Genomic DNA, 14,542 nt, shown 5'->3' on the forward strand with positions numbered 1-14,542 from the left:
CACAAACAGCTCAGTGGTCTGTACTGTAGGTGAACTCAAATAAGAGTTACTCCAATTGAAAATAACAACCTCGCATAAAATGATTTGGAAAAAAATTGGAGGGCCACTAGGCCGCCTCCCAAGCTTATTTTTTCCGAAGTCACACGATCAAAATTTTGAGATAGCCATTTTGTTCAGCATAGTCGATAAATTTAATAACTACGTCTTTGAGGATGGCTTAATCCCTCACAGTCCCCAGTGGAAGAGCTGTAAGTTAAGAACGTGGCTCATTGTTTACATATAGTATTGGTCATTGGTAAGTATATAAACGTTTTCAGGGAGGGGGTTTCTGGTGGGGGGTCCGTGGGAGGGGTCTACATGGGAAGGTATTTCCAGGGATTAATTTTTCACGGGGGAAGTGAATTTTCCATGAATGGGGTGCCGGATTTCCCAGCATTACTTAAAAACGATCAGAAATAGAATTTAAAAAGAAGTTTTGTCAACTGAAAATAAACAGTAAACTTAAAACGAACAGAAATTATTATTTATACGAAGGGGTTTATCCCATCGTCATTACTTCGCTCTTTACTCTAAATATTTTTTAGTACTTTCAAAAGAGCTATTTATTCTTATTAAACACGCTTTATGATTGAGGGTTCATACCCCCCCCCCCCCCTTCATCAGAAATCACCCTCCCTAAAAACATTTATATACTTACCAATGACCAATACTATATGTAAACAATGAGCCAAGTTCTTAACTTGCAGCCCTTCCAGCGGGGACTGTGGGGGATTAAGCCATCCTCAAAGACGTAGTAACTAAATTTATCGAATATGCTAAAGAAAATGGCTATCTCAAAATTTTTATCGTGTGACTTCGGAAAAAAAAGCTTGGGAGGTGGCCTAGTTGCCCTCCAATTTTTTTGGTCACTTAAAACGGGCACACAAAAAAACAGGTTAATTTTCAATAACATATCAATTGTCTTTTATATCTTTATGGTACTGCTTCACTCATTTTTCAGTTTCCGCTATTATTTTCACTTGATTTGGGAACATTTGCTCCAACTTTACCCTTTCCCCAGAATTATTACGAAATTACGCCAATGGGGGTAATTCCAATATTTAATAATGTTCTTAGTCGTTTATTTACAAGGAATTTTGTAGATTTTAGATTGCCAAAAATTGGCATCGCCTAGGGCTTTTCGGCCAACCGCCTGGGGGTAAACGGAAAGCAGGTCGTCTGTTGCTGGGATGGCAGTATGTCGTAAAGAAAGATTTACGAAAAATTGTAACTCTCTGGGAGGGTGCAAAGAGGGGGGCTTTGAACATATTAGGATGGAGGAGGAGCGTACGCAGCTGTGTTGGCCTCAGGCGGCTTGGTGGTGCGGTGAGTTATTAGTAGTAGTATTTTAAGATATCCAGACTAGCACATTTATATCCTCTAACAATTTTCCCTCATAGCTTATAGCTTCTGATATTTACGTAGGAAATGGCACAGACTATTATTAACATCAATACAGATGGGGTAGGTATATGTATTTCCAGGCTTACCCTTTTTAGCAAATTTTTTCATCCTATGGATTGGTATTCAAACTAATTTCTATCCAGTATCTCTAAAAAGAAAAAGTTAACGTCTATTGAAGTTACTCAAAATATGTTTTTATCATAATATGTTTTGATGTTGGATTCCATTAATTGATGACGACAGCATATTGTGATTGTTAAACAATTTTGGAGATATCCACTTCGTAAAAAAACACTAACAAAATTTTTATTATTAATTCAATTCGCAGACCGTGTTCACAAACCCGGGCTTCACTGCGAAACACCTGAAATTTACCATTTAAAGAAAAAAACCGGTTATTGAGAAATTAATACGAAAATCAATACAGTTACACAAGGCAGTGACGTCAGATGGAAGAATCTAGAGCAGAATGGAATAATTTACATCCACTTGGTTTTTTAATGACCTTGTTTTTCATGCTTCACCTGCCATTAGGACATGTGTATGTATAAGATTTCTGACGAATTATTTATTTAATCGTACGATGATTGTTGCTTCTATATTCAAATGTATTCCCAGGACTAATCAATATCGGAGCGTGTTAGTTCAGGCACTTAAGTAGGTGAAGGGGGACATTCAGCCTGTGTCTCTCTAATTTTTATGGTCTTTTCTATAATTCTGTTCGGTTTTAATTTTTTTTTTACTGATTTTATGGAATTGGACAAATTAAAATGGAATTGGACAAAGTTATGCCAAAGAGTAGTGTAACTTATAAGAGTGGAAACTGGCGCTAGTGTCTGCCAAAACACTGTCAGCACCCTCTAGCGTTTGGTGACACTTGACGCTTTTTCAAGCTTTGTAAGCGTTTTTCCGTAAGAAACTGCGATTAGGTACTTATTGTTGCACCAATTTTTACCAACTACACAAATCACATTATTATTATTATATTGAAGAAACGCAAGATCGTGGTGAGGGTTTTTTCGTTGACATAGGTGCCATTTCCCACTCTTGTAAGTTATCCATACTCTTTGAGCTACGAAACAAACTTTGCTTCAGTTTGTCAACCTAAGCAGTCTTGGTAAGGAAGAAGTTATTCCTGGCAAGTAGGAAGGTATTTATTTAAAATGGAATATGACGGTTTGGACAGAGGGAGAGGTGGGTGCCTGGCACGTACGCAGGGGGGGGGGCTTCAGGCCTGCTCCCCCCCCCCGAAATTTTGTGAAATGCTCTATTTCCCCATGGTTTCTTGGAATTTCTGGCAAAAATAGGACATTTATTAAGAATCTAGATACATGTGAAGCCTTTTTTGGGTGATTTTACAGCATGCACTTATCCGGTCAAGTCACTGCCCAATTATTAATCCATTGTCTATCTAACTTTTTACCCTCTTTGAAGTAAATAGCAATTGCATTGTTATTATTTTTTTGTAAAGAGAGTGCTTTCCACAGCAAGATAGAATTATCCTTGATATTAGGGCGTTTATCCCCCCTTTTCAGGATAAAGTACAGCGTTTAATGGAAACTATCATTTTTCATTAAAATCTACGATTCTGCAATAGAAGAACTACCACCCCCCCCCCCGCAGAACCCATATTGCACTGTTAACCCTAAAATTTCCCTTTCAGTGAGATATAATAGATTAATCACTGGTTTTAAATCGCTATGAACATAACATGAGCCTAAAACGTACTTTTGAGGCTTCAGTCTTCTTCCCCCATCCGCTACAATACTACAGATTAAGTTAATCTGTATTTTCCGATATACGTTCTTTTTGCATTACTAAATAAAAAGTGCTACTTTATATCTGCTGTTTCGAAGGTTTTGCCCCCCCCCCCCCGAAAAAATCCTGCGTAAGTGCCTGGTGGGTGCATATTCAAAAAATAGGTATGATTTTTGGGGGGCAGGGCAATTGAGCCCCTATATTGCGTATGCGTCTAGTTTATCTTAGTCATGCAGCCAATTTTTTAGGAGAGTCTTACTCTTTTTAGAGTGGGACTACTTTGAAAAATGTATTATGTAACCATTGCGCAAGTAAATATCATGGATTTATGTGATATTCGTCTTTCAAAGAGGTTTTATACTGGGCACCCCCCTAGGTAAACACCGCATCCAAAAAGCTATCTTCTCCCATTCATCCCTCTTGTGAAAATGGACCTTCCAATCAACAGTATATCAAGGATTTTTGGCTGGGGGTTACAAAAGGATCTTGAAAAAGCATCCAAAATTTCTTTATATGCATTTTTGCTACGTTTTTACAAGTCGGACATTAATTTCGGGGGGAAGGGAGTCTAAAGGTATCCGAGATGTAAATAATCAATCTTGAATTAAGGATGGATACGAGAGTGTTTTGACATGTTAAGTTCAATAGCGTAGTTGAACTTATCCATTTACTACACTTTCTGAGATATGATTTGTATCTACAGGCGTAAAAGCAGATCTCATAGTTGTTGTTTTTTTTTTTTTTTTTTTTTTTTAGCTGAAAACTAGTATAGATAAACTTCAATTAAAAATTTAGCATCCGCATCTAGCAAAAGGAAGAGACATAGATGGAAAGTAAAGAACTAAAGAGAACCTATCGATGGAATCCTGTATCAATACCTAATCCTTGTGTTTCGGGAGGAAAAAAAATATTTTGTGATTTTCTAGAAAACTAAAATAATACAGATTTTAGGTTTAGGCAGAGAATAGCTGATCACTGAACACAGTTGGTTTACACACTTCTTTATTTCTTTTTTTGCGCATGCTGCTTGGTTATTTACATACTGAACCTGAGATTGAAGTGACTTCCTTTCATATGCAAGGTGAACCAGTTAGGATTTGTTTGAGAAGATTGTGATTTTCTTCTTATTTTACTTATGTAGTTAGTGTAAAAAATAAGGAGGGTGACAAATCAGGAGAATGATGCTGCAAGTTAGATAGTTTCAAATGTGGTTATTTGTGTATTATTCAGAACACACTCAATAAGTTAAGTTCTATCGTGAAACAAACTACGATGCAGGTACATTTTATGAGAAAATCCGGTTTTATAGCCACAAAGACAAAACTCAAAGGCAAAAGGTTAGGTTAGGATTTTAAGTTGTAATTTTACAATTTTCCTAATAAAGTATTATATTTTCATCATATTTTGTTTTATTTCATTAGCTTTATTAAAAGTTTGGGTTATATATTGGCACATTAGGGGGGGGGATGCATTATATAAAGTACATAACTTAACCACCTCTATATATAAAATATTTAATTAAAGTGTACCTGCATCGTAGTTTGTTACACGAAAGAACCTAACTTCACTTATTGAGTGTGTTCTGAATAATACACAAGTACCCAAATGTGTTCTCTTTGTGCAAGGTTAAAATTATTTGGCAATCAGGGAAAGATGTGGCTGATCTGGTACACACAAGTGTTACCACTATAAAGATGATATATACTACTACTAACTTTAATTACTACTAATCCGAATTTTCACTCTTTACCCCCGCCCATAAAGTTCCAATTTTCTTTGAATCCTTCCTTAGGGCATCTTCCAACTGCATTCGGGGACTTTCTCTTGGGGACTTTCGGGGACTACTTTCTCTTGGCCCAAGGTGGATGGCCAAATAGTACGATATTTAGCAATATTTTTTTATTATTCATCCATACAACATAGCCTAGCCATTTAGACCTTTCTTTCATTATTACCCTGAAATAAAATTGAACCGCAATTTTGAGGAGAACTGTAATTTTTGGGGAGATTGTGGAGAACCCAACTTTCTTTTGGGAACGCTTGAGGTACTTGTGTTTTATAGCGACCACACTCAAGAGGTGAATGAAAAGCAGGCCGCCCAGAATGCATAATGTTAGATACCTAGCCAACTCTATATATTAATATTTAATTAAAATGTACCTGCGTTATAGTTTATCTCACTCAGGCTAAGCTGATTATCATCGAGTGCCTACAGACAAACTGGTTTTATAACAGGTCAAGAACAACAGTTTGGTCGCTATAATACACAAGTACCCCATTTTCTTTTGGAAAAACTCTGGGGAACTTCCTAAATATCCTTGGATAGTGGGAGTACTGAAATATGCCCACGGCTTTTTACACATGATTTTTCATCCGATCGCTTAGGAGAATTGAAAGGTTCAGCAGGACTGATATCAAACAGTTTGTAGTAACGAACTATAAGTAAGGAGTGACTCGGCTCAACAGTAATTGAAACTCTAAAAGACGAAATGTTGATATCCGTAGATACATCAAAAGAATCGGATTTTTGAGCTGATTTTAAATATATAAATTTCATCAAGTTTAGTCTTACCCATCAAAAGTTACGAGCCTGAGAAAATTCGCCTTATTTTTGAAAAAGGGGGAAACACATCCTAAAAGTCATACGATCTTAATGAAAACTTACCATCAGATTCAGCACATCAGATTCCCTACAGTAGGGAGAACCCTACTGTAGCAGTTTCAAACTCCTATCTGCAAAAATATGGAATTCTGTATTTTTTGCCAGAAGAAAGATCACGGACAAGTGTTTGTTTATTCCCCCCCCCCAGGGTTGATCGTATCGACCCATGGCCCTAGAATATCGCAAGAAGGTTCATTCGAACGGAAATCAAAAATTGCTAGTGTCCTTTTGAAGAGACCAAAAGAATTGGATGGCAACTAGGCCCCCTCCCACGCTCATTTTTTCTAAAAATCTCCGGATCAAAATTTTGAGATAGCCATCTTGTTCAGCATCGTAAAAATTCTATTAATTATGTTTATAAGGACGGCTTAATCCCCAACATTCCCTGGGGGAAGGGCTGCAAGTTATGAAATTTGTCCATTGTTTACATGTAATATTGGTTATTAGGAAATTTACTGACGTTTCAAGGCGATTTTTTTCTAGCAGGGTGGGGGGCTACGTGAGATGATCTTTCCATGGAGGAATTTTTCATGAGGGAAGAGAATTTCCTTGAAGGGGGTGCCGGTTTTCCCAGCATTATTTAAAAAAAGATCAGAAATTAAATTGAGAAAAAAATAAGTTTCAACTGAAAGTAAGGAGCCACATTGGAGCTTAAAACGATCAGAAATTATTACGTATATGAGAGGGCTCGCTCCTTCGTCAATATCTCGCTATTTATGCTAAAGTTCGAATTTTGTTCTAAATCTTTAAGAATGACCCCTGAATCACAAAAGCCGTTTAATTAGAATAAATAGCTCTGTTAAAAGTACTTTAAAAATACTTTAGCGTAAAGAGTGAGGTATTGTCGGGATGGACAACCTACGTAATAATTTCTGTTCGTTTTAGGTGTTTAGTTTTTGGGAAGAGAGTCTGGAGTAACGTTAGGCAGGGGCCTTCTTATGCGCAGGTGTAGATAGAAACATTTCAAGTTTTAGGTTGAGAAATTTAAGTTTTGTTACCATATGATACGAGATCATTTTGAGAAGTATAATAGAATATCCTCAGGGGGGGGGGGGGGTATCGAAAAGTGTATTTTTGGGCCACAACTTTGTGATTTTTCAGGAGAAGGGTTCTTGAATAACGTAGGAGAGGGGCCTTCTCTCTACCACACGTAGGTGGGGCTCGAATTATTTGGATAATCTATTGAATTATTTCTTTTGTTATTAGTTCAACCCGTTTGTATTGTACTTCTCTTGATTTTATGTATCTTTCGGGATTCGTCTATCGTATTAAGTTAAATTAGCAACATACCAGAAGCAGCTGTCTTCTTATTGATATGCCAGTTAAGCAGCTGTCTTCTCGGTGAAAAAGTAACTGTTCGATTTTTGGTCCATTTTTTTCTGTTTCTATTTTTTCCAGTAATATACCACTTGTGGTTTCTATGCGCACTTTTCATTTTATTTATTTCGCTTTATTTCATTTAATTTTTTTTTCACTTTTCACACTTTTTTCACTTTTCACACTTTTTTTCGCACTTTTCATTTTATTTTTCCTTTTATTTATTTTTTTTACTTTTGATGTATTGCTTAAGCTTTAATATAATATGTTTATATAATTAATATAAATTATTATATTATATAATATTATTATGTTATATATATTATTATATTATATTATGTGATAATATAATAAAAGTTATAAGCTTTAATACAATATGTTTAATATAAACAGATCAATATGTTTCACTATATAAATCGAAATTCAGTAGATGAGTAGTGTAATTTTCACTTTACATTCACAAGCCAAAGTTTACCTCTGTATCTTGGATGTTTCTTCCAACGGATTTCAGTTAGTCGAAAGCCCGGTATTAAGGATGCAACATGTAAACTTTAATATGTATAAATTTTGTTTGACATATTTTGTATCAGATTCTCTTAATGTGCAGGTGTTCATTTCCTAATAAACTAAATTTATTATTGACATTTGAAAGTCAAGTCTTGACATTTGAAAGTGAAGTCTTGATATGTGAAGTCTATAATACACTAATAAAATTATTATTAACTTTGTAGTGACTGTAGGGAGTAAATTTAGCGATTTTGTACCTCTGTAGCTCGAATTTTTATTTTACCTCTTTACTGTTTACCATTTACCGAATTTATTCAATTCGAAGCATGCATAAGTCGGACTATACATAACTCGAAGAAAAATCATGGTCCCGTGAATTTCGAGTTAGCCAGAGTTGACTGTATTTGTAAAAACTATATATATATATATATATAATATTTATATATGAAAGGCATATCCAGCATTTTTTTGAGGGGGAGGGAGGGTTCAAACCCGGTATCTGGGGAAAATTTCCGAGGACTAAAAAATGATAGCATGGAATGATTGTGATAGTTGCCTGTTAAATTATAATCTGGCTTCCAACGAACCCATTTCTCCAAGACCTCAGAAATAAAGAGATCAGTATGAAAATGTCGCACGGTAACCTGAGAAGGCACTTCCGTGTTTGAGGAAAGGCATTTCTTCTTAAGAGAATCGTCTTGTTAACACTGTGATTGTTTCTCCTTTGTCATTCAACTTAAGAACTAAGTCCTTAGAAAAGGGAAGAAATTAAGCAGTTTCACTGAGTAGTAAATCTTAGCAGTTTAGTGAGTGAAATGAGTCTAATAGTCTAAGTCAGGCGAGGAAAGTTATAACGGAAACAGATTCCTATATAGGATGCTTATATAAAAGCGAAAACTGACCCTAATATTGAAAAGGAAAATCGCCACCGCCATCTAGCGATTGGTGACTATTTTTGACCCAAAGGTCCTGCATGATTGTCTTCAGGAGCTTAAAATGTAGGGGAGGGTTAAGGAAGCAGAACTCTGTTTCATATGCATAATTGCTAAAAATTATAGAAGAATGTAAATGGATCATAAAATGGTGAAACAGTATGGACATAACCCATGAATATATGTTGCTTTAGGCCGGGCCGGATGGTGACAATCTACTTCGGTTCTCTAATTTTCATTATGTCTATTTTTCTTATTATTTTTCTATCTTATTTTGTTTAGTCTTATTTTTAATTTTGCTATCTTAATTTTTTTTTTCATATGGTTTTATGGGTTTTCGATACAATTATTTCAGGCCTTCGTAGAGAAATTAGGGCTGTTTCAGTTGAAAGAGGGATAGCTTTGGATTGAATTTGCCTTTTTCTAATCCAACTCAAACCTACTTTTTGCAGACTGGAATTTGATTTAAAATGTTTATTGAAAATAAAAATTGCTAATGTATTATTACTTACAGAGAAACATCAGCTTTGATCCCATTGAAATGTAGATCAATCTAATCCAGTATCTAATTTTATTTTAAATTTTCTACTTTATATTAATGAGGTCGCCAGAAGCTACACTGTCAGTGGCGCTAGTAGTTTTTATGGCACTTGGTATTAACCAAGTGACATATAGCAATCGCCAATTCTGTCGGTCTGTTGGTCCCGGTTTTGCTACTTTAGACACTTCCAGGTAAGCTAGGACGATGAAATTTGGCAGGCGTATCAGGGACGGGACCAGCTTAAATTAGAAATAGTCGTTTTCCCAATTTGACCATCTGGGGGGGGGGGGGGGAGTGGGGGGCCGGTTAATTCGGAAGAAATAGAAAAATTGAAGTGTTTTTAACTTACGAACTGTTGATCAGATCTTAATGAAATTTGATGTTTGGAAGGATATCGTGTCTCAGAGCTGTCACTTTAAATCCCAACCGGATTTGGTGACATTGGGGGAGGGTATGGGAGGGGGAACCTAAAATCTTGGAAAACACTTAGAGTGGAGGGATCGGGATGAAACTTGGTGGGAAAAATAAGCACAAGTCGTAGATACATGATTGACATAACCGGAACGGATCCGCTCTCTTTGGGGTAGTTGGGGCAGGGGTTAATTCTGAGAAATGAGAAAAAATGAGGTATTTTTAACTTACGAACGGGTGATTGGATCTCATTGAAATTTGATATTTAGACGGATATCGTGTCTCAAAGCTCTTATTTTGAATCGTGACCGGATCTGGTGACATTGGGGGAAGTTTGGGGTGGGGAACCTAAAATCATGGAAAATGCTTAGATTGGAGGGATCGGGATGAAACTTGGTGGGAAAAATAAGAGCAGAAGTCTTACATACGTGATTTACATAATTGGAACGGATCCGCTCTATTGGGGGGGGGGGGGGGCTAATTCTGAAAAATAAGAAAAAATGACGTATTTTTGAGTGATCGAAGATCCGAGTGATCGGATCTTCATTTAACTTCATATTTAGAAGGACCTCGTAACTCAGATCTCTTATTTTAAATCTCAACCGGATCAAGCGTAATTGGGAGGGGGCAGTTGGGGGGACCGGAAATCTTAGAAAATACTTAAAGCGGTGAGATCAGGATAAAACTGGATGGGAAGAATAGAAACCTGTCTAAGATACGTGACTGACATAACCAGACCGGATCTGCTCTCTTTGGTGGAATGGGGGGGGGTAATTTTGAAAATTGAGGTATTTGTAACTTACGAAAGGTTGGCCAGATCTTAATGAAATTTGATATTTAAAAGGATCTTGTGCTTTAAAGTTCTAATTTTAAATTCCTACCAGATCCTGTGACATTGGGGGGAGTTGGAGGGGGAAACCAGAATTCTTGGAAATTGTGAAAATTGGGGTATTTTTATCTTACGAATAGATAATCGGATCTTAACGAAATTTGATTTTTAGAAGGAATTCATGTCTCAGAGCTCTTATTTCAAATCCCAACCAGATCTTTTGACATTGGGGGGAGTTGGAGGGGGAAATCTTGGAAAAACACTTGGAGTGGAGGAATCGGGATGAAGCTTGGTGGCTAGAATAAACAAATGTCCTTGATACGTGATTGACAGAATCGTACTGGATTCGCTCTCTTTGGGGGAGTTCGGGGGAGGGGTTTAGTGATTTGGCGAGTTTGGTGCTTCTGGACGTGCTAGGACGGTTAAAATTGGTAGGCGTGTCAGGGAGCTGCCCAATTTTACTTGATAAAGTCGTTTTCCCAGATTCGACCATCTGGGGCTAAAGGGAGAGGAAAAATTAGAAAAAATTAGGTATTTATAACTTACGAGTGGGTGATAGGATCTTAATGAATTTTGATATTTAGAAGGACATCGTGACTCAGAGCTCTTATTTTAAATCCTGACCGGCATTAAGCCTCTTATTTTCCTTTTTAAATCAATCTATTGATTCATAGAATTTTGTTAGAGCTCATACCATATGATCTCTTGGCTCTTAGCTCTTCTCGCCTCGTCACAAGTGCCATATGAGCTCTTAGCTCTTGTTAATCTCTGTCTTCCCTTGCTAAATCGCTGAGGATCTGATCCTCACAAGTTTCCCATTTTCTTTGGGTACTGTAGATGGTTTTACTCTGATTATATAATCATTTCTATTTGGTTCAGGTTGTCGACATGCAGCTCGCTTTGGAAGTCATATCGCTGCTGGAAGTTACTCCTATCACACGTGAGGCCCTTGAGGTGAGTAATATACGCTTTAACAATATATACATTTAAGCTTAGGCAAAGCTTCCTTGAGGAACACCACTCCCCTTACATGACGCTTTCGTTTGTAATACCTGTATTTGGTGTATTTATACCTTTGTATTTCTGTATTTCTTTGTATTTATACCTTTGTAATACCTTGTAACGTGATGAAAATAAATCTGAAATTTTGAGTGCTGGTTTATTCCTGGGCTGTTGACGTTGATAAAATCGTAGCCTAAAGGAAATTGTAAAGTTGAAATTCCATTGGAAACGTCACCAAAAATGGCCTAAAATTCGGTCAAATAAAACATGATACAACTTTAAACAGAAATCTAAATTCTTATACCATAGATTAACATTGTGGTATTTCTTGAAATAAGTCTCCCTTTTCAATTGCATGAAAAATTTTGCTTAGAAACATTTCTAGGCTATGTAGAAGCATCGAAGGGATGTGCATTAGAAGTAGTTCGTGTTAGAAAGCGTTCCCCGTACAATCTTTATTTTTTCACTATTTAGAAAAAGTTCAAAAAAAACTTAAGAAAATAGTCTGTAGGTCAAATAGATTTAAGTTAAAAAATAACTTAAGAAAAAAGTCTTTTGGTCAAATTGATTTAAGCAATTGTTTTTTTTAACAAGAGCTAAGAGCTCATATGGCACCTGTGACGAGGCCGAACGAGCCAACAGCCAAGGGCTCATATGGTATGAGCTGTAGCAAAATTCTAAGAATCAATAGATTGCTTTCAAAGGAAATCGGAGGCTTAATGCCGGTCGGGATATAAAATAGAGCTCTGAGTCACGAGGTCCTAAATATCACAATGAATTAAGATCCGATCACCCACTTGTAAGTTAAAAATCCCTTATTTTTTCTACTTTTTCCTCTCCCTTCACCCCCCCCCCCCCTCCTGATGGTCTAATCGGGGAAAACGACTTTATCAAGTCAGTTTGTGCAGCTCACGGACGCGCCTACCAATTTTCATCGTCCTAGCATGTCCAGAAGCACTAAACTCGCCAAAGCACTGAACCCCACCCCCTAATTCCTCCCAAAGAGAGTGGATCTAGAACGGTTATGTCATTCACGTATCTACGACATTTGCTTATTCTACCCGCCAAGTTTCATCCCGAATTCTCTACTCTAAGTATTTTCCAAGATTTCCGGTTTCCCCCCTCCAACTCTCCCAATATCAGCAGATCTGGTAGGGATTTGAAATAAGAGCTCTGAGACATGAGTTCCTTCTAAATATCAAATTTTATAAAGATCCGGTCACCTTTTCTTAAGTTAAAAATTCCTCAATTTTTAAAAATTTTCCAAATCAACACCCCACCCCCCCCCCCAGCTCCTCCAAAGTGAACAGATCCGTTACAATTATGTCAATCACATATCTATAACTTGTGCTTATTCTTCCCATCAAGTTTCATCCCGATTTCTCCACTCTAAGCGTTTTCCAAGATTTCTCTTTCCCCCTCCAACCCCCAATGTTCCCAGATCCGATTCGAATTGGAAATGGAGCATCTGAGATATAAGATCCTTCTAAGTATCAAATTTCATTAAGATCTGATCACCCGTTCGTAAGCTACAAATACCTCATTTGTTCTAATTTTTCCGAATTACTCCCTCTCCCCTCCCAACTGCACCAGAGAGGGCGGATCCAGTCTGGTTACGTCAGTCACGTATCATGGACGTTTTTTATTCCTCCCACCAATCTCTCCGCTTTAAGTGTTTTCCAAGATTTCTGCCCCCCCCCCCAATGACGCTGGATCCGGTCGGGATTTAAAATGAGAGATCTGAGCTACGAGGTCCTTCTAAATATGAAATTTCATTAAGATTCGATCTCTCCTTCACAAGTTAAAAACACCTCATTTTTGCTAAATTTTCAAAATTAACCCTCCCCCCAATTCCCCCAAATAGAGCGGATCCGTTTCGATTATGTCAGTCACGTATCTAGGACTTCTGATTATTTTCCCCACCAAGTTTCATCCTGATCCCTCCACTTTAAGCGTTTTCCAAGATTTTAGACCCCCCCCCCCAATTTCCTCATATGTCATCGGATCCAAAGCGGATCCGTTCCGGTTATGTCAGTCACGTATCTTGTACTTGTTTTTATTCTTCCCACCAAGTTTCTCTCTGATCTCTCCGTTTTAAGTGTTTTCCAAGATTTCTGGTCCCCCCCAAATCCCCTCCCTTAATGACTCTGGATCCAGTCGCGATTTAAAGTAAGAGATCTGTGTTACGAGGTCTTTCTAAATATGAAATTTCATTAAGATTCAATCACTCCTTCGTAAGTTAAAAATACCTCATTTTTTCTAATTTTTCAGAATTTTCCCTCCCCCTCCCAACTCCCCCAAACAAAGCAGATCCGTTCCGGTTATGTCAATCACGTAAATAGGACTTCTGCTTATTTTTCCCACCAAGTTTCATCCCGATCCCTCCACTCTAAGCGTTTCCCAAGATTTTAGGTTTCAAAAGTTACAAAAAGTAAGGAAATTAAGCAACAGTAGAAACCGCAAACACGCGCAAAACAGAATACAACGCGAAAATGCCTAATCTAACAACAAAAGAAACAAATCATGTAGACTTTTTCTTCTTACTAAGGATTTATCTATATACACTCCCACTCGAAATATTGTGGTTGGGTTACTATTTTGCAGAATACCAGGAAGCATCAAATTAATCCCATATATTTAGGATGTTTGTATTTCTACTTAATGTTTCGGATACTGAAAAAGAAAGGAATTCAGTTTGGAACGACAAAACGGCAAAAAAAAACACGTTTTATGTTGACTTTTATACCGAAGAAATTTTTGTCAAAATGAAATACTTTCTACAATTTAGAAAAACGGTAAAAAAAAAACAAAAAAAAAACACAGTCTGTAGGTCAAATTAGTTTTTAAAATGTTTTCTGAAAAATAGAAAGTAAATATGATTTATGTTCACTTTTACGCTGAAGAAAGTCGTGTCAATTGAAATATTTTTAACAATTTAGAAATTTGTAAAAAAATCAGTCTGTAGGTTAAATTAATTTTTTTAATGTTATCCAAAATAAGATAAGTAAATACGATCTATGTTGACTTTTGTGCTGAAGAAAGTGGTGAGAAAATGAAATTTTTTTCACAGTTTCGAAAAATTATTAAAAAAAAACAGTTAAAAAAGGAATTTGGTTTGGAAGAGAAACCAAAATGGCAAA

At 36.7% G+C, this 14,542-nt stretch overlaps 2 protein-coding genes across 3 annotated transcripts in view; one reads left to right on the forward strand and one right to left on the reverse strand.

Annotated features, from left to right (window-relative positions):
- Nucleotides 1-7,373, reverse strand: part of LOC136033171 (GRB10-interacting GYF protein 2-like) — a 461,255-nt gene extending 453,882 nt beyond the window's left edge. The window contains exon 1 of the mRNA XM_065713862.1: nt 7,154-7,373. The gene's annotated coding sequence lies outside the window, so the exon portion shown is untranslated. The remainder of the gene's footprint in view (nt 1-7,153) is intronic.
- Nucleotides 1-14,542, forward strand: part of LOC136033170 (uncharacterized) — a 45,230-nt gene that overhangs the window by 22,243 nt on the left and 8,445 nt on the right. Inside the window, exon 2 of one of the 2 annotated variants that reach the window (XM_065713853.1) lies at nt 11,280-11,354. The exons of the other annotated variant lie outside the window; for it this stretch is intronic. Coding sequence (XP_065569925.1) covers nt 11,280-11,354 — 75 coding nt within the window. The remainder of the gene's footprint in view (nt 1-11,279; nt 11,355-14,542) is intronic. 2 annotated transcript variants of the gene reach the window in all.

Source organism: Artemia franciscana, chromosome 11 (genome assembly GCF_032884065.1).
Source record: "Artemia franciscana chromosome 11, ASM3288406v1, whole genome shotgun sequence".
Classification (NCBI taxonomy): Eukaryota; Metazoa; Arthropoda; class Branchiopoda; order Anostraca; family Artemiidae; genus Artemia; species Artemia franciscana.